The sequence below is a fragment of the Sphaeramia orbicularis genome, chromosome 9, assembly GCF_902148855.1.
Source record: "Sphaeramia orbicularis chromosome 9, fSphaOr1.1, whole genome shotgun sequence".
NCBI lineage: Eukaryota > Metazoa > Chordata > Actinopteri > Kurtiformes > Apogonidae > Sphaeramia > Sphaeramia orbicularis.
Window position 1 is genome coordinate 42,223,133 of NC_043965.1, and position 26,325 is coordinate 42,249,457.

A 26,325-nucleotide genomic window follows, 5' to 3' on the forward strand; every position below is an offset into this window, starting at 1 on the left:
AATGCCAGTGGAATTTACTAAGAAAGTAAAGAAAGTAAAAGAATGAACTGGATCAGAGGATCTAGAACCCATGGTTTCTCATGGGTCAACACACTAGTCTATTTTATGTGCTTAACTCTTTGGTTTTATGTCTTGTTTCTGTCACCTGCCTAGGGACTGCAGATGGAAAGTAGTTATTTTTTACTAATTGTGGCATGTTTACATGGTTATATTTTTATACAGCAATGTTCATAAATGTGCATGGTCCTGATTAAATAAACCAATAAAATAAACTAAACTAGAAAAGCACTTGGGGAGCGCAGACCTCTGCCAGGACAGATCAGTCCCCCCCCCGCCAATCACCACCAAAATTTAATCATTTGTTCCTTGTGCCAGTATCAACATTTCCTGAAAATTTCATGCAAATCTTTCCGTAACTTTTTGAGTTATCTTGCAAACAGACAAACAAACAAACAGACAAACCCCACTGAAAACATAACCTCCGCCGTTCCTTGGCAGAGGTAATAAAATAGTCTTGACCAGCTCTAAATATAAAGTGTCATGACATAACTTTAGTTATGATTTGGCACTATATAAATAAAAATTGATTTGATTTAGTCAGATTAATAATTTCCACTAAATCTGATTGAAAACAAAAACGAAAATAATTAGAAGCACTCGGAGAACGCAGACCTCTGCCAAGGCAGATCAGTGCCCCCGGATTTGGATGAAAATTTCAGGAAATGTTGATACTGGCACAAGGAACAAATGATTAAATTTTGGTGGTGATCGGGGGTGGGTGGGGGGGGCACTGATCTGCCTTGGCGGAGGTCTGCGCTCTATGAGTGCTTTTATAGAAAAGACAGATCAGTACCCCCCCATCCCCACCCCTTCACACCCGATCACCATGAAAATTTAATCATTTGTTCCTTGTACCAGTATCAACATTTCCTGAAATTTTCATCCAAATCCGTCCATAACTTTTTGAGTTATCTTGCACACAAACAGACAAATCAACGCCAACAAAAACATAACCTCCTTGGCGGAGATAAATATATATTTTTTAATATCCTTGTATATAAATTCAGGTGTTAAGGGGTTAAATATGTGTGTTAGGATAGGAGATGCTTGTGAAGGCACATAGAAAGTCATCCTCAGCAGACTCCTTCTTGATTACCTCACGTCTAAATTCACCATGCACTGTCTTTTCTGATCTACTAATCGATACTTCCTGTGTCTAACCGGACCTTGTAACCCCCACCTCCATCTACCTCCCCACCCACCACCCCCACCCCTGCTGATCCTCCTTGTGACTGACAGCAGCCATGCCTCTTCCTGGCCATTACACAGTGTAATTGTTTCTTTATGCTCCCCCTGCTGGACCGGCTCAGCTACCTTCACGTGGCCCTATGTCACCCTCCGGACCCACAGAGGAAATAACAGCGGATCAATCAGCTCTCCCACACTGTTTCCAATAGACCTTTACAGCTTTCCCATAATTCACCAGTCACCCGTCAAGCTGACTAACTGCACCTTTTTCCACATAAAGAAAGTATATAAATGTCAGCAAACAGCAAGAGAAAACAGAGTCAACAAGCCGTGACATCTTATGGCAGGGAGCCTGATTTGAACATCCATTTACAGTAGTCACTATCATGTGTTACATACAGTTACAGTGTGTAACGGTTTATAGCATGGGTGTCAAACTCATTTTCGTTCAGGGGCCACATTCACCTAAATTTGATCTTTGCAACAGGAAGTATGGGAATGAATAGGGGTATTAGAAAATATTGGTTCTGCAATATATTGTGATATTTCCTTTCACAATACTGTATCGATCTTAAAAAGTACTGTATCGATATTTTTAGGTATTTATTCAAATGGAGATATTGTGGAGGTTCATTTTTATTTTTTTGTTTAGATTTTATTTTCTATTATTTAACACTCTTATTAAATAATGCTAGTTCCTTTGTTGGGATTGCACAAAAATAATGTTATGATATTAGTTATGAACTAATAGAATATGAACATTTGAGCAGGATCTTAAACTGTAATGTCTGTAAAACAGAATTTAAGTTTTAACACTAACATTTTGATCCTGTTGATCCTAGCATTAGATCCTGTTGTGATCTAATAAAAATGTGTTTAGTATTTGTGTATATTTCTGGTGTAATTCAATTCTTCAAGGAAATAATCATTAAAAAAAAACAAAAAATTGCCTTTTTAACAGCATCGTGATATATCGTGATATATTGTATCGTGATCCTGCTATTGTGATTTGTATAATATCACCAGATTCTTCCCAATACGCACACCCCTAGGAATGAATTTATAATAATAAGCAAGCAGCTCAAATGAATGGGCCACACTCAGTAAAATACTAAGGTCTTGCACTTATTGAAGCCTTTAGCGTACTCCACAAAACAAAGGGTATATTCAATTCTACAAGCCAAGAAGCTAATTACTAATAAGTGTTACTTTTACTGATATAGATACGGATGAACTTTATTGATCCCCACGGGGAAAATTCATTATTTTAATCAGCATAATAATACGATGGAATGTGTTTAATCTAATTGAGATAAAGTTCACATATTGTTGCTGGTGAAAATGAACTGTTACAGACGTACAGTACAAGACCAAGGCATTGTTAATGAAAAAAAACAACAACAAAAAACCTTAGGGCCGGATCCAAATAAAACAATGGACTGCACCCAATAACTGCACAGGAAATTAAGCAGCATTTGTGCTGCAATCTGCTTAATATTTTGTATCTATTTGAAACAGTGGTTGCACTAATGATACGCTGGTACAAACACAGTCATAAAGTTTTGTACCTGAGAGCAATTTCTTTGTTTTGTGTTGTAGTTTCTCATCTTTCAGGTGGTGCTGCACATTTTAGCGCACCAATTAATCCATAATGAAAACAGAAAAACCCCTCAGATCGTGTTTTTAATGAGCAGAGACGCACCACACACAGACCACAATCAACACTTCTATAATATTTCACCTCTATAACACAATATATTAACAACGTTTGCTTGCTGTTAATGGAACTCAAGTGGTCCTGATACATGTTTGATCAATGTCTGACTATACAGTCGCGGAAAAAATTATTAGACCATCAAAAACAATGGCTATGCAGTCAAGTACTGATTCCTGTGTGTATCACGTGACTAAAACAGACAGAAAAGAAAACATGGAATGCCTAAAAGCACTGTTTTTGTCAGTACAATGCCATAGCTATTGATGTAAGAACTGAAGTGATTTTGGTTATTATCAAGAAAACATGGAAAATGGATAGATATCAGCTCTGAAATTAAACTCTGATGAGCTATTTTTGTTGTGATCATTATAATTGTCCAAACAAATGTACCTTTAGTTGTACCAGGCATTAAAATGAACAAGAAATTGAAGAAAACAAGAATGGTCTAATCATTTTTTCCATGACTGTATGTCACCGAGTAGATCTGTTAATATGTGTTGTCTCTTCCCTTCTGGTACTGTTCTTACCATTGATGGTATGTGCTGCCCTTTACATTTAGTGGTATTGTAGTCTTTTCTTTTGTTTTTCTCTTACCATTGTTGGTATGTAATTATTGCTGTTCTTTACCACTTGTGGAACTGCAGTTTTGTTTTTTTCCATTGTTGGTATGTAATTATGATAATGTAAGTTGACGGTTAACTGTTACCCATGGTAACACCACCAGGAATGTACTTTGTTTCTATTTTTCACACATATATAATGTAAATACTGTCAAATGAGTTCATTCTAATTTGGTATAGGCCTATTTTTTTGTTCATTGTTCTGGCTTGAAGTCAAAGGACAGGAGTGAGTATTTAAAACGTTATTATGTTTAGTTATTTGATGATGAGAATGGGGGTGGGATTAAATCAGTTTTTCTTCTTCCCACTCCTTTTTGAGTGTAGATGAATGATTTTGGAATTTTGAATTTGCATGTATACTGTAAATGCTCAAAATAAACAAACAAATGAAATGAAGTGAGATGTGGGGTTTTACTAAACATTTCTTATGTTCTGTTTGGTGTCACAGTCGGACATGTGTCAAAGCATCTCCGAACTCCAGAAGAGGCCGTGCACATTCATACACACTGCAGCAGCTGTAGCTCTACTACATATTGTGAATTCTATAATTGTTGCACTCTGAGATTGTAGTGTAATAAAGATATATGGACATGTAACAATGTAGTCTGATTGTCAGTACTTAAATATTTCTATGTCCGGGAAACTCAGAGGTAACACCCAGGCACACTGGTCTGAATCCTCCAACATCTGAGAGATGATGTAGCCCCTGACATCATTAAACATTCAATCAATATCTTTCAAGCCTCACAAACCCGAAGATGTGGAGAAAGACGGAGGGAAAACAGTGACTCAGAGGTGAGCTTGTGCACACTTTACACTAGCCAAACTGAACATAGTAATTTGCGCTGATTGTTTGTGAATAAGGTCGCCTTTACAACAAGACTTATTTGCATCCATTTGCATAGAAATGGACTGATTTTGCATTGGATGTATCGATATTCCCTCAAATTACATTTACATTGTATGTTTGGCAGAAGAGTCTGCAGTGAATACCACCCTTTGCAGGTATTTTGTCTATTACATGCAATGTTTTTATCTCATTTGTGCCACTTTTGCTGCTACATAAGCCATGCAATGCTTTATTTTGGATCTGGTCTTATGAAATCACTTCTGTAACTTCTATGATTTGGATTTATTTACTTTGAATTCATTTTTTTTCTCATTTGCTTGTTGTATTCTGGTAAATATGGAAGATGAACAATAAGTAGACACAACAGTGATACTATCTACACTACTTACTATCAGAGGTGTCAAAAGTATTCCCATACATTCCTCAGGTAGAAGTATAGATACGAGGGTGTAAAAAGACGTCTGTAGAAGTTGAAGTATCAACTCAAGCTTTTTACCAAAGTACAAGTGTAAAAGTACTGGTTTCAAAACTACTCAAAGAATAAAAGTAAATGTAAGGGGGGAAAAAATGCCATTAGGACAAAAGTTTAGGCGGCACCACAGGGGCCTATAGTGCACTTGTTAATTTTTTTCCTATTTTTGTTTTATCTTTATTTAACCAGGAAGTCCCATTGAGATCAGGAATCTCTTTTGCAAGGGAGACCTGGCCAAGGTAGCAGCCATACAAAGTCCAAACAACATAAAACACACACATGATACACAATGAACAATAAAACACAATAACAACTATTCAACCATAATCAAGAAAAACACTAGTCACTTTTCCACTGGCCCTCAAATTGCACAAATATCACTTGTGCATAAAAATTTACCTATCGGAAAAACGACAATTTTGCTAAAAGTCTAATTTTTTTATTAAAAGGTTTTGCGCTGGCAAGAGGTGGTTTTTTGGGCATAGTGCAAATGGTATATCACGCAAAACTGCAATGGAAAGACCTTTTTTTTTGCAACTAGATACAGGTGAATTAAAAAAAAACAGATGTTGACAGACGTTAAAACAAGCAAAGAAGAAGAAGAAACATGTAGCAGTATGTGTGGACACAGATAGACGATGAAAGACGAGAAAATGATTACTCCAGTACAGTATAGATAACCAAAATTTCTACTTAAGTAAGAAAACGAAGTAGTTGTACTTTGTTACTTAACACGTCTGCTCACTTCTCATGTAACATGTTACTAAAAGGTTGGTAATTTACACATCCAAGTAAAAAAACAAGTGCTGAATCATATATTCACTCTTAGTTCAGCTGTGTATATGCATTCATCAGCTCCTAACAGGTACAGTACATCGGGCTCTTTGGCTTCTCCAAGTTTTTTTTATTTTTTTTATTTTATTTTGAACATGCAGAGAAACAAAATAAAGCAAATTAAAACAAAAACAAAATAACATTTAAATGAACAGAATCTACCTTCAAGAACGTGCAAGTCTGAATTTAATGTTTACCTTTCTTTACAACTTTACTTCTATGTAACTTTGCCCATCTGTTGTTTATTTGCTCTAGAGTTCACATATATGATCTATCTTTTAACATATACACATAAAATTATTCTTAGCTGCGGCAGATTTTTCCTGCCCAGTTGTGTCACACAGTGTCATTACACCAAGGTATTATCAGGACAAACCTACGGCGAGTTGACGGTAGCTAATTAAGCAGACAGATGTCGTGTGTGGGACGAACCTTGAACTCACGCTAAAGTCTGCAGATGTGGATGAGCTGCTGTTTGCTTCATAACGCCGTCGTTTTTTTAAGACCATCGAAAAAGCAGGGGGAGGATTGTTCACAAAGACGTGAGCTCAAGATGATGCTAATGTTCGGATAAAGCACATAACTCAGTTTATAGCTCACAAACAACTATGGGGAGTAGGGTGAATGAGTACATTAGAGTGGATTAGTCATTGCAGTTCATGGATCTACTCTAGTACATTGTTTACATCCTTCATTATAATGTGGAACACTAGGTAATGGCTTCACTGCATGATAAGTATGTATTTTTTTCTATTTTTATGATGGAGGAGAGGGGTGAGGATATTAAAAAAATGGACTGTCCTCCTGGTTTGTACATTTACCTCCTAAGGCCCACTGTCCACATTTATGGACAAGAGTTTCACAACTTTATACAACACAAAAAAGAAAAGAAAACTGTCCACCACAAAGGACATTCCATAAAAATTTTAAAAACTGCATCTGAAAAAACTGTTGCATCATGATATTTCCAATATAGGCACTTATTTAATAAAAAAAAAAAAAAAAAAAAAAAAAAAATTGTACTTTGCTGACATGTCCTGGGTCTTAGGAGGTTAAAACCATCACAGTGCTATAATTTATGGTCAAATATTTCAATATTTGCACTATAAATCTTCATTCGCACTTTCTGTGTGAAATTATGGAATAGACCTAATGATGCATTTAAGTTATTCACTCCTCTGGCAAAGTTTAAAAAAAAAAGTGCCTTAAGCTTAAAATTATTCAGAAATATTGAATTGAGATGGTAGATGTGTTTTTTGTTGTTGTTAATTTTTTCATTTTTTTATTATTATGGTGTAAATGCTCGATACTGTACACATTTAAGTTGATGTATGCAGTGTATTAGGTGAAAAGGATAGGCAAAAAAAATAAGCTTTTGCTTCCAGCCTCTTCCTTTTATTTGGTTTTTATGTTTTTTTTTTTAGTTTTTACACTGTAAATAATACATACATAAACCTATATTTTTAATAGACCAGATCCACTCACTGTATAAAAACTCCAATTTGCACTCTGTACATATTACATTATAAATCCACTGTAAATCTCATCCCATTGTTGTCCTTGTCTCTAGTCAAATGTTTGTCTATAGGCCCTTTCCCACCGCAGGAACTTTTGCACCAGGAACTTTCTGTATTACCCTGAACTTTCAAGGTTCCTGGTGCGTTTCCACCGAAAATTACCCTGGTAAATGACTTTCCCCCGACCCCGAATTTACCCCGAAGAAGTTAGGGAGATAGTACTTTCCAGATTACCAGGAACTTTAAGGGGCGGGGCTGTGTGCTGAAGAACACTGAGTGGAGGACTAGACTGGCAGTATTTCTACATTCTGTTCACCGCCAATATTTAATTCATTTAATTTCCACAAGCTTTGTATTTTGATAATTCGGAAAATGGACCAAAAGTGAAGCTACAGCAAGTGGACGGACGACGGGGAAATTCAGACGGACTTTGAATCGCTGACACGAAACGAGCGAGGTTTGAGTAAAAGCTGTCGGAGCCAAATATAAGACAAAAGCCTAAAGAAATACAAGAAAAGATAAAGAAATTTATGCAGGATTAAAAGAAACTGAAGAACCACAACGGTCGCAGTGGATCCGACTGTCGATATATATTATGTCTAGGTCCACATGTCGGAACTGTATGTCGTGAGTAATGTAGAAACTGAAGCCAAATTCCTTGTATGTGTTCACATACTTGGCCAATAAAGCTGATTCTGATTCTGATTCAAATATTGAGGAGCAGCGAGCTTCGTACTGCAAACATAAACTGTGGAAATACTGTAGGTTTGGTGGTCTACTGTCGCTACCTTCCTACTGACATCTAGCCCCCCCCAAAAAAGTGCCTTTGAGGAAAAAAGACAACCAAGGAGAGAGGAAAAACGCTGTGTCTGAGCCCAGCTGAGATCTTGATGTGTGTACTTTACTTGACAGTTGTGGGCCTGTAGCTCTCACCTCCCATTTGCTCTCCGGGGTTTTTCTCTTGAGCTGGATGTTCCAGTTCTCAGCGTCCACCTCAGCGCAGTGAGCGATGGTCATGGCCACTGGGCAGAAGAGGTCCAGCCCCGGAGGACCGTACGTCACCTCTGGGCCCAGTAGGATTTCACAGCCTTCCAGTGTTTGGACACTAAACACAATGTGGCACACAACAGAGAACATACAAGAAAAGCAGTTACAATCCTGCAGGGAAAATGTGCTTCCATGGGGTGATGTGACTCCGTTAGACAAACTGTAATTGTGTCTTTTCATGGTTCTATTCTAGGCGCTTCATAGCTGTATGAATGGCCTTTTTTGTATCACAGGTGTGTGTCACTTGTCTTCTTACTTCAAGCATTTGTGCTCTGAATTAGTATAATTAGCTGAAGAAACAGGTGAAATGTGCTATTATTTATTTATTTATTTTTTTTTAACCCTATAGTGCCAAACGTATCATATTTAATACATGACTTTTGAAGCCCTCTACATGATCAGTGAGATTTTTTTTTTCTTGAAAAACCTGATCTATACTATTAGATACATGCAATACACCAATAATCCATCAGGGGGGAGGAATATGTTCACCAGAGGCCTTTCCAGTAACACCACAAGATTGTCCCTTAGGGGTCCATGGTCACGGCCCATGAATGAATCACATGACATTTTCAGCACATCGTAGCGTCAGAAGTCGGTCACATAGACCACTGGGGATAACTGCATTCAAAAGTGTGGACTTGAAACACTCTTCCACTTTTTATTTGATGCTGACAGAGCAAATACAACCGGAGATATGACGGTTTGAACCTGGAGCAAACAACCGTGAATAAAAGTATGAAAATGAGGTGGGGCAGGCGTTACATTCCTTACCATATCTTCGTCATTTTTTGTCCTTTTTCAAAACGGAAAAAAATGGCCAAATCTGTGGATTCTAATCCACAGACTGCATTACCTTAACAGGTAAGAGTGAAAATGACCCCCACCTGAACCAGGTGCGGAACATTTCAGATATTCACATTTTTAGAAAAAGGCTAGTCTGTAAATGTAAACATTTTTTGTATAACTTTACTTTTTTTTTACACTAAAACAAAGAGACAAATTTACAGTGGTCATTATTTATTTTACTGGTCTGATCCACTTTAGACTGAAATGACCCAAAAGGATTTTAACATCCTGGAGTGTTAATATCTTCAGTGTAATTTTTGCATTTCACAAATTCATCCCAGGGGCCGAATTGAACCCTTTGATGGGCCGGATTTAGCCCCCGGGCCGCATGTTTGACACCTGTGCTTTACAGGGTTAAATGTAGTCAAATTATCCAGAATATACCATGAGAATGATCTCTTTAAAAAGGAAGAACAGGTCAGTCACGATAGTCCCAGGTGGTTTAGAACAGCCTCATTCCTGCTCTAAGCTACTAACAACTGCAGACTGTGATCACAATGACTTTCCATATTTAATACAGTATATTTATTATCTAGCAGCCATTGTATGCGATTAACATCCTTCTTTGTGCAGCTTACGAACACCAGTGGGCTGTAAACAAAACATGCCTGCAGGCTCACAGTTCCAGGTTTGACTCCCTGCAAGTGTTGCTCCTCAAGTTCAAGCTACTGTTACACAGCCAGGCTGCTGGAATTTGTTCCACCGCAGGTGAAAAAGTCACCGCGATTTGCCGGCGAGTTGGAGTGTGCTCATTAAAAGCGGCTTACAACAAACAGGTCAAGGCAGAAAAAAAAAGGTTCAGAAAAAAAAGGGCAACAGGGATGGTGAAAGAGCAGAGAGAAGCTTTGGCAAAGCGCAGCATGCTCGTATTCGTCATCACAGATCAGAGCGCTCACTGTGGTGATTTGTTAAGATTTCCTTCTTTAAATTAAATGTGATTCAGAGTCTTTGTGGGAGGAATGGATTAATGTACAGTAGACTTCACAGTCGCTAGCAACATGCAGAGAACGAGGAGGAAATTTTAATGATGCTGCCGTCAGCCTTCGCATTCAGCCAACCTAAGGATTACTACATTTATTATTTATTTCAGTATGACAGGGCATTTAGCAGGAGGAGGTGGTACAGATGCATTGTGTAGAATTCATGGGCCTGGAGCAGTCAACAGAATCCACCTCACTGTCCTCTCCCTAGTTTATAAGAGGTCCTATGGTGGCCGCTAACACCTTCACTTGAGCCAGTATTTGTTTTGTCTGTTCTGAGATACTGCAGAAACAGGGCAGTGCAAAGTGCAGGACCGCATAAAAGACAATCCATTTGTTTTACAGATATAAACGACTTACTCTAAGAAAATAAAAACACAAAGACTGGTTTGGTACACTCCCATTATGAGCATGATACCTCATTTCTACAAATAAATCCCTTTAAAATCTACACATTGAACCAAGGATATAAGAGTTTTGGATTTTTCATTGTAGTTTAGTTTTATTTAGTTTTGACTTTTTTTTTTCTCTAAGTCAGTTAGTTTTAATTAGATTTTAGAGCAGGTTTGCTAGATTTTATGAGTCTTCATTTTTTCTAAATGCTTAGTTTTTGTTTAGTTTTAGTTTTTTCATATCTTTAATCTTCCTTCCCGTCATATTCATATCATAGAACCACAATGCACAACAGTTTGACATGGTTAACTGTAAAATCTAGATTGAAATATTCTTTATTATCATTTATTCGTAATATTTTAGCAACACAAACTCCAGAAATTATTCACAGAAAACTGTCATTTTTTGCTGATCAACATAATTATTGTACAAGACAGACCACTGAAACACGGTGTGCTCTGCCTTTAGGCAGAACAAATCAGTTACAGCAAACTGTTTTTTTATCAGGCCATGGTTGCATGGAATGGATTGCCAGGGTTTTTGTTGTTGGAAAATGATAGAAAATGTTTTCAAAAGAAATTAAAACTTTTTTTGTTTACACAACAGGCATGAAATGGAATGAGTATTGCTAATATTGAAAGAGTTTCATGATTTGTATCAGACAGCTATTGGTTGGTATAGGAGTATGAATGTATAGTACTTATTTTGTTTATTTATTTATTTATTAAATATAAGATAAGATTATTGCTTAGTACTATTATGAGATAAGACCCCCCACCCCCTGTTTTTTTTTTATTTTTTTATTATTATTATTCTTTTATTATTTTTTTCCCCTTGTCTTTTGCCCTGTGGTTGTAAGGCACTGGTTTATATATGTGTGAATATAACATATACATTTGTATACTTTAACCCTTTCATGCATGAATTATGAGAACCTTATTCAAGACTTTTTTCCTGTGTGTTTTTATTCCTCTTTAGGCATTAAAAAAACAATGTGACTGAACATTTTTTATGAACCTATTTTTCATGGAGTTACAAAAATATCCACTCAGCTGGACACCATGTTTTTGAAGCAAAGAAACATGCATTTACTGACTGAAACTACAAAATACATTGTTTTAATGCCGCTAATGTGATGTTTCCTCACATTTTTACCATACTATAATCCTAGTTATGACTCACTCAGATAATATGCAACCAAAAGAACAACTTTCTGTTTAAAAAAAAAACAACAACAAAAAACTTGTTAATTACAGTCTAATAACAATTAGCAGTTCATTTACACTCAAATATTTTACTGCAGATCAGGTTTATCAAGAACAGGACAGTTACAGTAATGCTATGAATTACAGTGTATGGGATGATGCATGAGGGTCAAAGCACAGTATTTGAAATCTTTCCGACAGGACATTTTAGAGACAATTTGACAGATTAGTGTTGGTAAATGACCCACATTTATACTTTTAAATTAATTTTTCCTTTAGTTGGACCATAAGGGATTATCCAAAACAAGGGGCTACTTTATATTGAAATAAATGTTGGAATGACAGTTGATTAAAGTTCACTCTCTGACGGGACATTACTGTGTTTTGGCCAATAAGTGTCCACTGTGTTGGCTGGTATACAAATAAAACAACAAAATCCAAGAATATACAAAAGGACACTGTTGTGACCATTATGCATTAAAGTGTTAATTAAGATACAACTAAAATTTGGGTGAAGGATGATGTACAGCACAGGTGTCAAACATGCGGGCCGGGGGCCAAATCCGGCCCGCCAAGGGGTCCAATCTGGCCCGCGGGATGAATTTCTGAAATGCAAAAATTACACTGAAGATATTAACAATCAGTGGTGTCAAAATAATTTTAGGTCAATTCCATCTAAAGTGGGTCAGACCAGTAAAACACTATCATAATAACCCATACATAATAAAAATCACAAATTTCTCTCTTTGTTTCAGTGCAAAAAAGTAAAATTACAGAAAAATGTTAACATTTACAGACTAGCCTTTTACAAAAAATGTGAAAAACCTGAACAAATATGAATAACCTGAAATGTCTTAAGAGATTTAAGAGTAATTTTACCCATATTCTGTCTGTTATTAAATGTTTTGTGTATTTGTAGGTCTACTGTGATCTGTATGTCGTAAAGAACATGTGAAAATGAGAAGCTGAGGCCAAATAATGGCATAAATTGTTAAAACTGCATATTTTTTTCTTAATAAATTTCTCTTTGGTCATGATTGTTTATGTTTTTCCACATTTTTTAAAGGATAGTTTATAGATGTAAAAAAATGATAATATAATTTTACTTTTGTCACTCCAAAACATAGAAATTAGACATACAAATTTTGGAATTGATATTATTTATGTATTATTATGTTATTATTTTAATGATCTGGCCCACTGCAGGTCATATTGGGCTGTATGTGGCCCCTGAACGAACATGAGTTTGACACCCCTGATGTGCAGTGTAAGTATGTGGGTGTAGAACATGTGATGCTTACATTATCTGTTGAATGTGTTCTAAAAGTGTGAAAATCTAATAAAGAGAGTTGGGGAAAAAAAAAGCATGTATTAACTTCACTGTGGTCGGATTGTTAGAATTTAACAAATGTGATGAAACATTGTTCACACAAGTGCAGATTCTTAGACTGAGTCTTAAATACACACATACTGACTGCAGTTTTAATGTCTATGTGTGATGTGGGTTTTATTAAAAAATATCAAGATGAGGGGTATTTTAAGAGCAGTGCAAAATACCTTTAAAAAGATACTGCATTTCCTTTTTACACCCACCCTGAAGTGTTCGGGACCGTTATGTAAAAGTTATTACATTATCTTATCTGAAATAAAAGCTGCTTCTGTCTCTTGGAACACTTATATGCTAAACGCTCTCGCTGGGTGCCGACATCTACTCCTGATTTCCCAATTACTACCTCGACATCTGACCTTAGGAGAAGGTGGATATACTCATTTTCTCCAGCTATTAGGCCAGGGGTGTCAAACTCATTTTCTTTCAGGGGCCACATTCAGCCCGATTTGATCTCCAGTGGGCCGGACCAGTAAAATAATAACAGAATAACCTATAAACAACGACAACTGCAAATTTTTGCCTTTGTTTTAGTGTAAAAAAAACCCATTAAATTATGAAAATACTTACTTTTATAAACTATCCAAACAAAGAAATGTGAATAACCTGAAAAAACAGAAATTTCTTAAGAAAAAAAGTGCAATTTTTAAGAATATTCTGCCTCAACTTATCATTTATACGAGCACATTATGGATCAGATCTACAAAGACACTAAACACTTAGTAACAGGCAGAAAATAGTTCAAATTGTGCTTAATTTTCTTTAGACATTTCAGGTTGTTCATATTCGTTCAGGTTATTCATATTTTATTGTTACAGGATAGTTTGTAAATGTAAATATTTTCTTAATTTAATGTTATTTTTTGCACTAAAACAAAGACAAAAAAATTGATTTGTCATTATTTATAGACATAATGTAATATTTTTTTCACATCAAACCGACAAGAAGATATGGAGTCATTATTTTTTGTAGGTTATTCTGCTTTTATTATTTGACTGTAGATCTTATTGGTCTGTATGTGGAACCGGAACTAAAATGAGTTCCACAGCCTTGACTGTGGAATTTTTGCACTTTGCAAATTCATTTGTTATTTGTTAATTCTAGATTTTTTGCTTAATTCAAGATTTTTTTGCGAAATTTGCTTTTTTTTTTTTTTTTTTGGCTTAATTCAAGATTTTTTGACTTAATTGAAGATTTTTATTTCTTTTTTTTTTGCTTAATTCAAGATTTTTTCATTAATTCAAGCTACTTTTTTTTTTTTTGCTTAATTCAAAATTTTTTGCTTAATTCAGGATTTTTTGCTAAATTTGAGATTTTTTTTGTCTTAATTCAAGATTTTTTTACTTAATTGAAGATTTTTTTTTGCTTAATTCAAGATTTTATCCTTAATTCAAGCAAATTTTCTTTTGCTTAATTGAAGATTTTTTTTTTTGGCTTAATTTAAGATTATTTTTTACTTAATTGAAGATTTTTTTTTTTTTGCTCAATTAATTTTTTTTCCTTAATTCATTCATTCATTTATTTGTTTGTTTATTTCGAGCATTCATGGAATACATGCAAATTTAAAATCCCCCCCTCCCCCCCAAAATAAATAAATAAATAAATAAATGATTCATTTATACTCGAAAAGGAGTGAGAAGAATAAAAACTTATTTAATCCCACCTCCATTCTCATCTTCAAATAACTTAACATAATAACTTTTAAATACTCACTCCTGTCCTTTGACTTTGAGCCAGAACAATGAACAAAACAGAACAAAATAGGCCTATACCAAATTAGAATAAACGCATTTGACAGTATTTACATTGCATAATCAAAATGTGTGTAAAAAATAGAAACAAATTACATTCCTGGTGGTGTTACCATGGGTTACAGTTAACCGTCAACTTACATGATAATAATTACATACCAACAATGGTAAAAATAAAAAAAACTGCAATACCACAAGTGGTAAAGAACAGCAATAATTACATACCAACAATGGTAAGAAAAAAACCCCAAAAAAACTACAACAGCACTAATGGTAAAGGGCAGCACATACCAGTGATGGTAAAAACAATACCAGATGGTAATGGACAACACATACCAACTGGATGAGGAACAACAAGCTAATTTTTTCTTTGCTTAATTCAATTCAAGACTGTGGAATTTTTGTACTTTGTAAATTCATCCTACGGGCCGGATTGGAACCTTTGGTGGGCCACATTTGGCCCCTGGGCCGCATGTTTGACACCCCTGTATTAGGCCTTTTAGGCGCACGATGACTTCACTTTCTTCCTTACGTGTCGCAGCTCGCTAATGTCAACTGTAGTCCTGCTCTTGACTGACTGGTCCGGAGGGAGACCTCGATCCGTCCGCCAACAGTGTTGAGCCTGATCACACATTTAATGCGAAGTGTAGGCAAGGAGCAGATTACCTGCTCCTTAAGCAGCCCTGCAGCTCATCCACAGAGTCCAGCGGCAACCTCAAAGAAGTGCCCGAGGATCACGTACACTTCTCTCAATTCCACTTGTCATCACGGTGAAGGGCCCTATCCGGCAGCTACTTGAGCCCCTAGATGAGGTGCATTATTTAAAGTGAGTGATGATTCACTCTATGGAGACCCGGGAGCTGTGCAAAGTGGCAGACCGGGACAAGAGACAAGACTCTGGCCTTAATAAATGCACGCATTAACACGCTCCATTAGCCACACCTTTATTTGCTTGTAGTCTCCCACCTGTTTTTCCCACTGTGCTTTTGTCCAGCTTTAAGTGTTTGCAGACTCCTCATGTGCATCTTGGACACATTAATCAAAGAGGCATCTACACTCTCAAAATAGAGGTACCAGCTTGTACTTAAAAGGGTACAAATGCTTGTCGCTGGGGGTGTACTTTTTGAGAGACATTTCTGTACCCTTTCAAAATAGTCCATTTTTGTACCTTAAGTACTTTACATAGAAAGAAATCTCTCATATAGTTGATAATGCCATGATGTTTAAAGTTTGAACCAGTGGCCGAATTGAGAAAAAAAAAAAAATGGCATAGGCAAGCTACGACATCAAGACATGGAGGTGTGAATGAAAACTTGATAAAACAGAGATTATGGCAATAATCAGAGGTTCTAATAAGCTAAATAAATTATTAGGCTATTATCATTGAGCTAATTGGGCTATAAACTTAAAACACAAATTATTATTAAACATAATATAGAGTAATTACAGTATGATATATAATAAATAATGTGCTAAGCCCAATGTTTTAAATATAATTAGGCCTACTGTTCGGTTCTCCTAGCCTATAGCCTATTCTCATGGTCTACACACATTTTTTAATGCTGCAGGGTACCTTATAGTGTAAATTTGTACTTTACATAACTTTGGACTCTTTTTCATAGTCTAAAGCAGTGGCGGCTGCTCGTCTTTCAGACAGGGGAAGCTCATTGTCGGCTTACATCAAAAAAAAATTGTCAAGTTATTTAAACATACATTCGGCCCTCTGTTCCTTTTTAAGAAAATGCTCAGTGACCTTATCGTACCAAGTAGGCGTCTTTTCCAGGGACTTGACCAGTGTCCCCTAAATGTCCAGCAGAGCTGGGCTGCTTAGATTGCCTTGGCCCATTGTGTTGTGGGTGTAAGACTTCAGCCTTTTTAAACAAGAGATGCTCCTTTCACTCCAACCTAGCTGACAGTTTGATTGATTTAACTATCTACAAAACGATATTAAACTCGAACAAGAAATGATTAAATTATATAACTGAAACAAGAAAATGCTGAAATTATGTTAAATTGAAACAAGGAAGTCCAATGAGTGTGTTTTATTTACAGTGCAAGAAATGAACAAGTAATTTCGTAGTGGTTTCTCTCTCCATTTCACAGCAGAATGCGCGACGGTATTAAACTGAACTGTGTCAGTGAAGGAGTAGATCTGAAAATAGCTGTCAATCAAACGGGATTCAGCCTTTCGACTGATCCTCCAATCAGCACGTGGGATTCTGGCGTCCAGCCTGGCCGAGCTCCACCCACAGCTCCATTCACCCCCAGAGACGCTCGGCGTCCGGGGGCGGGGCAACATCGTGGCATTTATCCAATTACCGTCCAGTTTTGAGGCAATGAAAAAAACTGTTCCACTCAGTCCCATTGAAGCCCAGAGACGCCCGCAGTCTACGGACAAATGCACTGAGCAGAGATCGAATGAGAAAACAGCGCAACGGGAATGTATGGGAAGTGAACAACATCGAGTCCGTAGATTTGTGATAAAGCTGATTCTGAACGAACTCGTCTGTGAGATGAATATGTTCTAACACATTTGGAGTCAATGAAATGTCAACACAACCGTACATATTTAACCATTTAATTTTCGTAATTTTAGGGGAAGCCGGGCTTCCCTTGCAGTCTATGAGAAATTGCCACTGGTCTAAAGGTACAATTCTGGCCTCCTAAAGACCAACATTGTACTTTTGAGAGAACATTCTTAAAAATGCACTTACAGGTACATAAATGTTCTGATCTCGTACCTCTATTTTTGAGAGTGTAGAGGTGAAGCATCACGCACTGCTGCAGAACCCAGTGAAGACAGGCTTTTGAATTCTCCTGCTTTGATCGTTCATACTCTCCTTCTCTTGCTGCTGTCTTCTTTTTACCACAAAGCATTCATCAAGTACAAATTAAGTAATCAAGGACTGACAAGGTTACACGACGGAAAGAGCAGCGCTGTAAAGAAAGACATTAGCGGATAATAATTAATAAACTCAACTCAACGTCAGTCTGTTTAAAAAAACATCAGAAGGTGGTAAGCCTTTGATTCATGATGCAATCGTAATGACTATTCAACTCTGATTCCACTTCATCTTCAGTCCCAGACCTTGGTGCACGTCAAGCCACTTGACCGGGAAAACAAGAGTAAGCAACACAGCTAATCACTTGAAACAACTCACCACACCATTTTATCTCTTGTCATTGATAGTCCTATTCAGATAGCTAAAAATAAAGCCTGGAAATGCAGATGATAGTGAATCAGTTGCTAGAGCACATTTAACCCTTTCATGCATGAATTATGAAAACCTTAGTCAAGAGGTTTTTTCCTGACTTTTTATTCCTCTGTAGGCATGGAAAAAAACCAATGTGACTGAATTTTTTTTTTAAATGAACCTATTTTTTAAGGGGTTACTAAAATGTCCACTCAGCTGGACACCATTGTCTTTAATTTCTGAAGCAAAGAAACATGTATTTAAAATGCAATATCAGAAAGTGATATACCGTGTGAAAAATAGGAAATAAAAACATTTTTAATGCAGTTAATCTGATGTTTTTTTTTCACATTTTAAAGTGAATCACATGTAAGCTGAAGACAAATTTATGAACAATATTTGAGAGAAATAGGCCTTTTGTGTACATAGAAAAAAGTTTTAGATCTTTGAGTTCAGCTCATGAAAAATGGGAGCAAAAACAAAAGTGGTGTGTTTATATTTTTGTTCAGTGTAAAACGGATAAAAATTATGGATAAAATTCCCTTCGTTTTCTTCTTTGTCAATGTCGGATTGATATGAAATTGATTTATTTCCCTCTAGCAATTTTATCTGCTGGCACCATACGACACTTGATGGTCCGTCACTTGTGGTCACTTGTGGTTTCCAGTCGTCTTCTGGTCCCCACTCTATCTGGAAACATGGACACTAAAGTTGGGAGAAAGCAGCAGAGTCCTGTCTGGGATTTATTTGAATACAACGGAGAAGAAGAGAAAAGATATAAAAAAGAAAAAAAAACAACCTAAAACTAAACTAAAACTAAGCATTTAGAAACAAAAAATGAAAACTAATAAAAACTAGTAAATCTGCTCTAAAAACTCATTAAAACTAACTGAATTAGAGAGAAAAAAAGGCTGAACTAAATAAAACTAAACTATAATGAAAAATCCAAAACTATTATAACCTTGGTCTGTGATTCATGCTATTATTACTACTTGTCTAGACTATTGTAATGCACGATATGCTGGTGTCAACCACAGGGCCCTTGCACACCTACAGTTAGTCCAAAATGCAGCTGCTTGACTTCTAACCGGTGCACGTAAACATGATCAGATCGCTACCATTCTGGCCTCTCTTCATTGGCTTCCTGTAGATTTTAGGATCAATTTTAAAATTTTACTTTTTGTTTTTAATTGTCTTGGTTCTGTCTTCTAGTGTCTTTTTGTTTTTATACATAAAGCAGAGTGGATTGGATTGAATAAAACTGTCAGGTGGGCAGAAGTAGTTTTTATTTTTTAGTTTAATTATCTAGTTTTAGTTTAGTTTTCATTTAGTTTTAATGCTAAATATTTCATGGCGGCTAAAATTTACGTAGGGGGTCAAATAAGTGGCCATTTCTGTAAAAAAAAAGTTATAAGAAATGGATAGAAATGTTTTGAAATAATGCTAATACATTTGTGCACACACTACTGATATTATTTGACAGTGGAAGCTCTATTTTCAGAAATATTGGATTTGGAATAGCACGTGAATGTGAAAACTTTTGCTGGTGGACGGACGTGACATTACCCATGATGCTCTGGTCAGTACCAGTACTTTATTAGTAATAAACTTATAGACTTACTATTGCTAATTCTCCTCTTATTCATAAATGTTAGTATTGTGGATCTAAAACAATAACAGCTGACACAAAAACACAAAATGTGGCAGTGGACGGATGTGACATGGTTGTTACGGATCCCATCATACTGATGCTCGGCAGCCATGTCACCGTTTCCACAAATGATCCCTGTGCAAAAACAAGTATCATAATTATCTATTGTATAGTTTATCATCATACTAAAGAGTAAATAACAATATAGAATCGTTATTTCTTCATAAAAATGCTTATTAGTAGAAAACTGTTGATTTAAAGAGTGACGTGTGACATTCTTAATGTATGTATTGGCGTAACATAAGCAGGATGGATCAGCACCATACTCCATATTGCAACCTGTAAAAATAAAACATGTGATATGTAGGATACAATCTTGTAAGAAAAACTGGGGAACCTTAAAGAATAGAATATTTGTTTTTCAGGTAAATTCAGTTCAAATATAACTTGGCCATTTGTGACATGAAAATATAACATTAATTGTGATGAAATTGGACATTTTTGAGCTGAAAACATAGTTCATATGACCATCAACATGTTGCAACAGAACTGAAATCCTGTAAATTTGCATAACTTGCATTTACCAACACAAAGTTCCTTTGGGGATTCACTTATATTGATTTCTTATGCACAAAGACAGAAATAAGACCTCTAAGCAAATTGTAGCCGATGGGTGTTTTTGACCTTCCTGAGATTGCCCAAGAAGAGCTACGTAATCTACTTGTTCAGGTCACATCTAATCAAATTTAGTGTGTTTTTATAATTCCCTTTATTTGTAATCCTTTCTGTTATTGCTGTACATTTTTATGTGCTTTTATCTATTTAATCCTGCTTTTTTAATGCAAACTAGTAAAACCACAAATGCTCAAATTGAACTAAGTTAACTCAAGAGTCTCCAAACAGACTTAAATCATTGATAGAAATTGTGAGGAAAAGCTTGAGTCAGACGCTAAAATATTTCTTCTCACTTCTTTTCAAATATGATTTATATGTCTTATGTTGAAGTGTTTTGTTTATTTATTTTCTTCTGTTTTGACATTCATATTCAAAATAAATACATCAATCAAATCAATAAAAATGGTAGAATGAAAGAATGCATGTCATCAAATATGATTTACAGAAGCACTATTTACTAAAATGTTTTATTTCTATGCACCATGAGACATTAACACTAGAGAGGAAATAAAGATGATTTTATCTGCTTTTCTACTTAGTTTCAGTTTGTTTAGTTGTAGTTTTTATGTGTCGTTGGGCAAAAGTTCCATCATTTCTTTTCAGTATGTTCAGAATCTTATTTCAGCATTTCAGCCTTTAGAGAATCTAATCCATCTGACTGATGAAAGCTGATGAAGGCTGACCACAAGGGTTGTCGTGCAGGAGAAGCCCTGGGCAGTCCACACAACCACAAGATCATATGATGATTTTGTGGTAGAATCAGGATCTATAATGTAAATCACAATCCTCTCATTTCTTGCAAAATACAGGTGAATTACAACTAAACAAAGAGTTTTCCTCTGGTTTTCTCTGGTTTCTGGAGGCTTAGTCTATATGTGATGGCTTTTTGACATTGTTATCTGACTAGAAACTGCATCATTTTGGATTGACATTATTACAATATCGATAATATCTAGATTAAGTCGACACTCCGTGCATTTCCATGACAACTTTTATTCCTGGTTTAAACTGATTAAAGGTTAGATCCTATTTAAGATGCCCATGTAAGCAAATTATTCCAGTTGAAAAAGAAAAGTTCAGATTAAATTTAAATGGATTAAATTTAAAGTCACTGGTTTAATCCACTTTTGAACCCGGGCTAAATTATTCCTCGGACCTGTAAACCCTTTATTCCGTTTGGACTTTATTCCTGCCATTCTGCGCATGCTTGTTGTCTTGTCCTATCACAATGACGCACACATTCACTGGCGTATTTTAATTTATAAGTCTATCCTAGGTCTTCTCCCATCCTACCTTCTGACTTACATCAGTCGGAGAACCACAGACGCTTATAATCTGTGTTCTCAGGATCTTTTCTTGTTGTCTGTTCCTAAAGTAAGAATTGAACAGGGAAAAAAGGCCTTCAGGTATGCGGCCCCATTCACCTGGAATGAACTACAAAAAGACTTGAAACTTAAGGATCTGGCTTCGTTGGACACTTTTAAGAGGATGTTGTATGACTTAGAGAGGGAGACATCTGGCTGCAGATGTTTTATCTGACGCACTTTGTCTACATTTCATGAGCACTTTTTGCAAAGTTGACTTTGGAAGGTTTGACTTGTCTATGTGCTTTTTATGTATTCGTTTTATGTATGGAAGTCTGTGTCTGTAACTATTTAATGTACTGCTGCCCGTCTTGGCCAGGACACTCTTGAAAAAGAAATTTTTAATCTCAGTGAGGTTTTCCTGGTTAAATAAAGGTAAAATAAAATAAAATAAAACATTCTGCGCTGGCGGAAGAATATGCAATGCAGTCTAGTCAACCCAAACCGTTCCAGTGAGCTATTCTGATGGGATCTACCAGCCTGGAAAACCCTGAAGGAATAGTTCACCACTTGTTTTTTTATTAATTCATTTGTCATGCACTAATGAGTTCGATAAGTGGGATAAACAGTTTGCACTGCAGTGCACCAATTGCCTTGTTCTCACAGCCCTTCTGTTAGCTTAGCTTAGCCTAGCTTAGCAAAATTGCTTCATTCCTATGGTCAGATGTAGCCAGGCTTTTATAGGTGATTCGTAGTATTTTATGAGTGATTTTGTGAAATTCAATTCTCCTTAATCATTACTTTAGTCCGCTGGGGTCACTATGATCACAAATTGAGGCTCAAATCATGGCCATGTGACTTACTGCACTAATAAAATCTTGGGAAACAAAAACTAATGCAAAGCTAAAACAGTAAAGCAAAGCTAATTTAGCGCATGCATCCCTTCCAACAAAAAGGTTTTCCAACTTCCGTCAACACAACAGTCCCAAGATTGGATGAGTGCAGTAAGTCGCAGATCTAAAGAAATAATTAGGGAGAATCGGATTTCACAAAATCACTTACAAAAGACTACAAATCACCTTTAAAAAACTGGCTACGTGTGACCATGGAAATGCAGTGACTATGCTAAGCTAAGCTAACAGAAGGGCTGCGAGAACCAAATAAACGTTTCTCATGTAAACCTTTATTCAGGTTTAACATTCCCATGTAAACAGAAGAGAAAGTACTTTAGTTCCGGATTAATTTCTTCTGGAAAAATAAATCAGATTTAAAAAACATCATGTAACTGTACCCACTATCAGCATTTGCTTGTACAGATGCACAGTTTCCATTAACTTCCTAACTCGTGGAGGCCTAATTTTTTCCACTAGAATTTTATAATCAGTCAAAAATGTTTTCACTCGAGCATAAATCTAAAGCAAGTCAAACTCTGTGTATGTCAAGGTTAGAAGCCAGTTCTGCAGCTCATTGAATTACAATGACTCTTCATCATTATTTCTTCAGCAGCAGCAAAATAGCCTACATCACACAAACATGTTAAAATAGACTGCAAATGAGACAGATAGAATGAAACACTGGTGACCAAAGTCATCTACTGATGTAAAATGTTTTACAACTTCTGATCCACTAATCCTATCAATACATGTAAATAATGGGTGTAAAATGCAGTTTGTCGTCTTTTCATGGTCATCAGATATGACCCATTTGGATGTTCAGGGGCTCCATAGTTACCATGGAAACACCATCATCTTCTACAACACAGATTTCCCAGTAAAACCCATGGAGTTGGATCAGTGACAGTGGATAGAGATGCTTGTTTTTACGTTGCGTTCATGATAGCTTTGCAGAAAACGTCACTTTTTATTCAGTTTTCTCTGTTTCTGATTTTATAACCTTTGAATTTACTTTGAGTTTTAATGAACATCCACATCACAGGTGTCAAACATGCAGCCCGGGGGCCAAATCTGGCCCGCAAAAGGGTCCAGTCTGGCCTGTCAGATGAATTTGTGAAATGCAAAAATTACACTCAAGAAATTATCAATCAATGGTGTAAAAATCATTTTAATTCAGGTTCCACATACAGACCAATTAAATCTCAATTGGGTCAGACCAGTAAAATATCATAATAACCTATAAATAACGACAACTGATCTTTGTTTTAGTGTAAAAAAAAAAAGTAAAATTACATGAAAATGTTTATATTAACAACCAAAAAATGTGAATAACCTGAACAAATATGAACAACTTGAAATGTTTTAAGAGAAGTAAATGCAATTTTACCAATATTCTGCCTGATACTAAATGTTTTATGTATTTGTAATTGTAATGCAAGTTGTAAATGATAAAGTGAGGCAGAATATTGTTAAAATTGCCCTTGTTCTTCCTAAGATATCTCAAGTTGTTAATGTTTTTCAGATTTTTAAGGAAACATTGTGAATATAAACATTATCATCATGTAATTTTACTTTTTCACTGTTATTATTTTACTGGTCCAACCCACTTGAGATCATATTTGGGTGAATGTGGCCCCTGAACTAACAGGAGTTTGACACCCCTGATCTACATGATCAGTGAATTAAATATAGGAAAATAAATGATTTTCACTGAAAAAAAACAAAACAAAATAAGGAGGATAATATTATAATAAATGGTGATTAGTTACTTAAGAAAGGTTAAATACAGAAAATTCATTTGGGAACTGTCTCAAAAGTAACACTGGGTCTTTATGGGTTAAATAAACTCACTAGCCTTGTGACCTGTGTTAGCAACATTACGACAAACTCTTTGGGCAGTGCGACATTCTTTATAAAGTAGTGTAGTTACCCTCGTAAATTAAACATAAAAAGAAATGTGAGCTGAGTTGAAATGTTTTGACAGCACTGTTATTTATTATATCTTTGGGGATACAATTGTTTAACCCCGATCGCCACTACTGGATATCCTTGGTGTGAACGCGATAACTCGGACAGATTTGGTTGGATTTCTTCTCCCTTGATAACCAACATAGGAGACCCCTAGTGGAAGAACTTGATTTCAGCTTCTCTATGAGTATTATAAGTCATCCACATGGGGGCGCTTTAGTTGAAAATCATTTTTTTGGACTTAAATCAAGCAATAATAGGCCGATCAAAATAAAATTTGGTTCATACTGATTGTCTTACAAATGTCCATTTTTTCACTACCATCCAGAGTTCATATGGTGTCATTTTCATTCCCTAGGTGGAGAGTTGTGGGGAAAAAATAGATTCTCTGACCATTATTCTGCCACTATCAGGTCGATATAGCTCCAATTGAGTTCATATTGATTGTCTAACAATTGTCTTTCTTCATGCCACTACCTTGACTTTACATCATATTTTGACACCAGGTGGTGTGTTTTTTCCAAATGGTTGGGGGATGTTTGATAATGTTCTGAAAATATCAAATGAACAGTTATGGGTATTTCTGTCAATGTCATGTTTCATATTAAATCTATCCACAGTCTGCTTTCTGAATAACTATTAAGTTGGTTTCTTTTGTACATTATGTTGTTTATTTACTTCATTATATAGCAGAGGATTGGGGGGAGTTCAAGGATTTCCCTCTGAGAAGCAGATCATATGACAAATTAAAGGGGTCATATTTTGCTAAACCCACTTTTATGAGTCTTTTGTTCATTTATTTGTCTATTTGGACCCTAACAGTTCGAAAGTTTGAATTTGAACCCTCCAGGTGCAAAGCTATCTTTATACTGATTTTGGCAAAACTTGAGTGAATTTCTACAACCTGTTTTAATTCCTGCTTAATTTGTTATGTCTATAACTAGTTACATCATGACATCTGCACATATAAGGTCAAGACTTCCGACAAACACTTCTCTGAGTACGATACTGTATAATCGTTTGTCAGCAGCAGCGGTTGGAGTCCATACTGAAAATATGTCCAAACTTCGAGCCGATTATCTAAAATGTTCAGTTGTTGGTTGAACAGGACAGAGCAGCACAGCCGACAACCTGGAGGGGGTGGGGCCTGAAGAGGCTCATTTGCATTTAAAGGGCCAGCGCTCAAAACGACCTTTCTGGTGTCATTACTCAGAAACAGGGTTGAAGATGGACCTGTGGAGTTGAATTAATGAAGAATTTAGACCCAAGCAGAGCATTTACAGTTTATGTAGACCAAAGGGAAATGTTTGAAAATACATAATTCGGCTACAATTTGCTTAGAGGTCTTATTTCTGTCTTTGTGCATAAGAAATCAATATAAGTGAATCCCCAAAGGAACTTTGTGTTGGTAAATGCAAGTTATGCAAATTTACAGGATTTCAGTTCTGTTGCAACATGTTGATGGTCATATGAACTATGTTTTCAGCTCAAAAATGTCCAATTTCATCACAATTAATGCTATATTGTCATGTCACAAATGACCAAGTTATATTTTAACTGAATTTACCGAAAAAACAAATATTCTATTCTTTTAGGTTCCCCAGTTTTTCTTACAAGATTCTATACGACATATCACATGTTTTATTTTTACAGGTTTCAATATGGAGTGTGGTGCTGATCCATCCTGCTTATGTTACGCCAATACATACATTAAGAATGTCACACATCACTTTTTAAATCAACAGTTTACTAATAATAAGCATTTTTATA

General features: G+C 35.9%; 1 protein-coding gene across 1 annotated transcript in view; it reads right to left on the bottom strand.

Annotated features, from left to right (window-relative positions):
- The window catches only part of unc5db (unc-5 netrin receptor Db), an 816,925-nt gene that overhangs the window by 165,943 nt on the left and 624,657 nt on the right, over positions 1-26,325 (bottom strand). Inside the window, exon 12 of the mRNA XM_030144147.1 lies at positions 8,192-8,363. Within this exon, the coding sequence (XP_030000007.1) occupies positions 8,192-8,363 (172 nt within the window). The remainder of the gene's footprint in view (positions 1-8,191; positions 8,364-26,325) is intronic.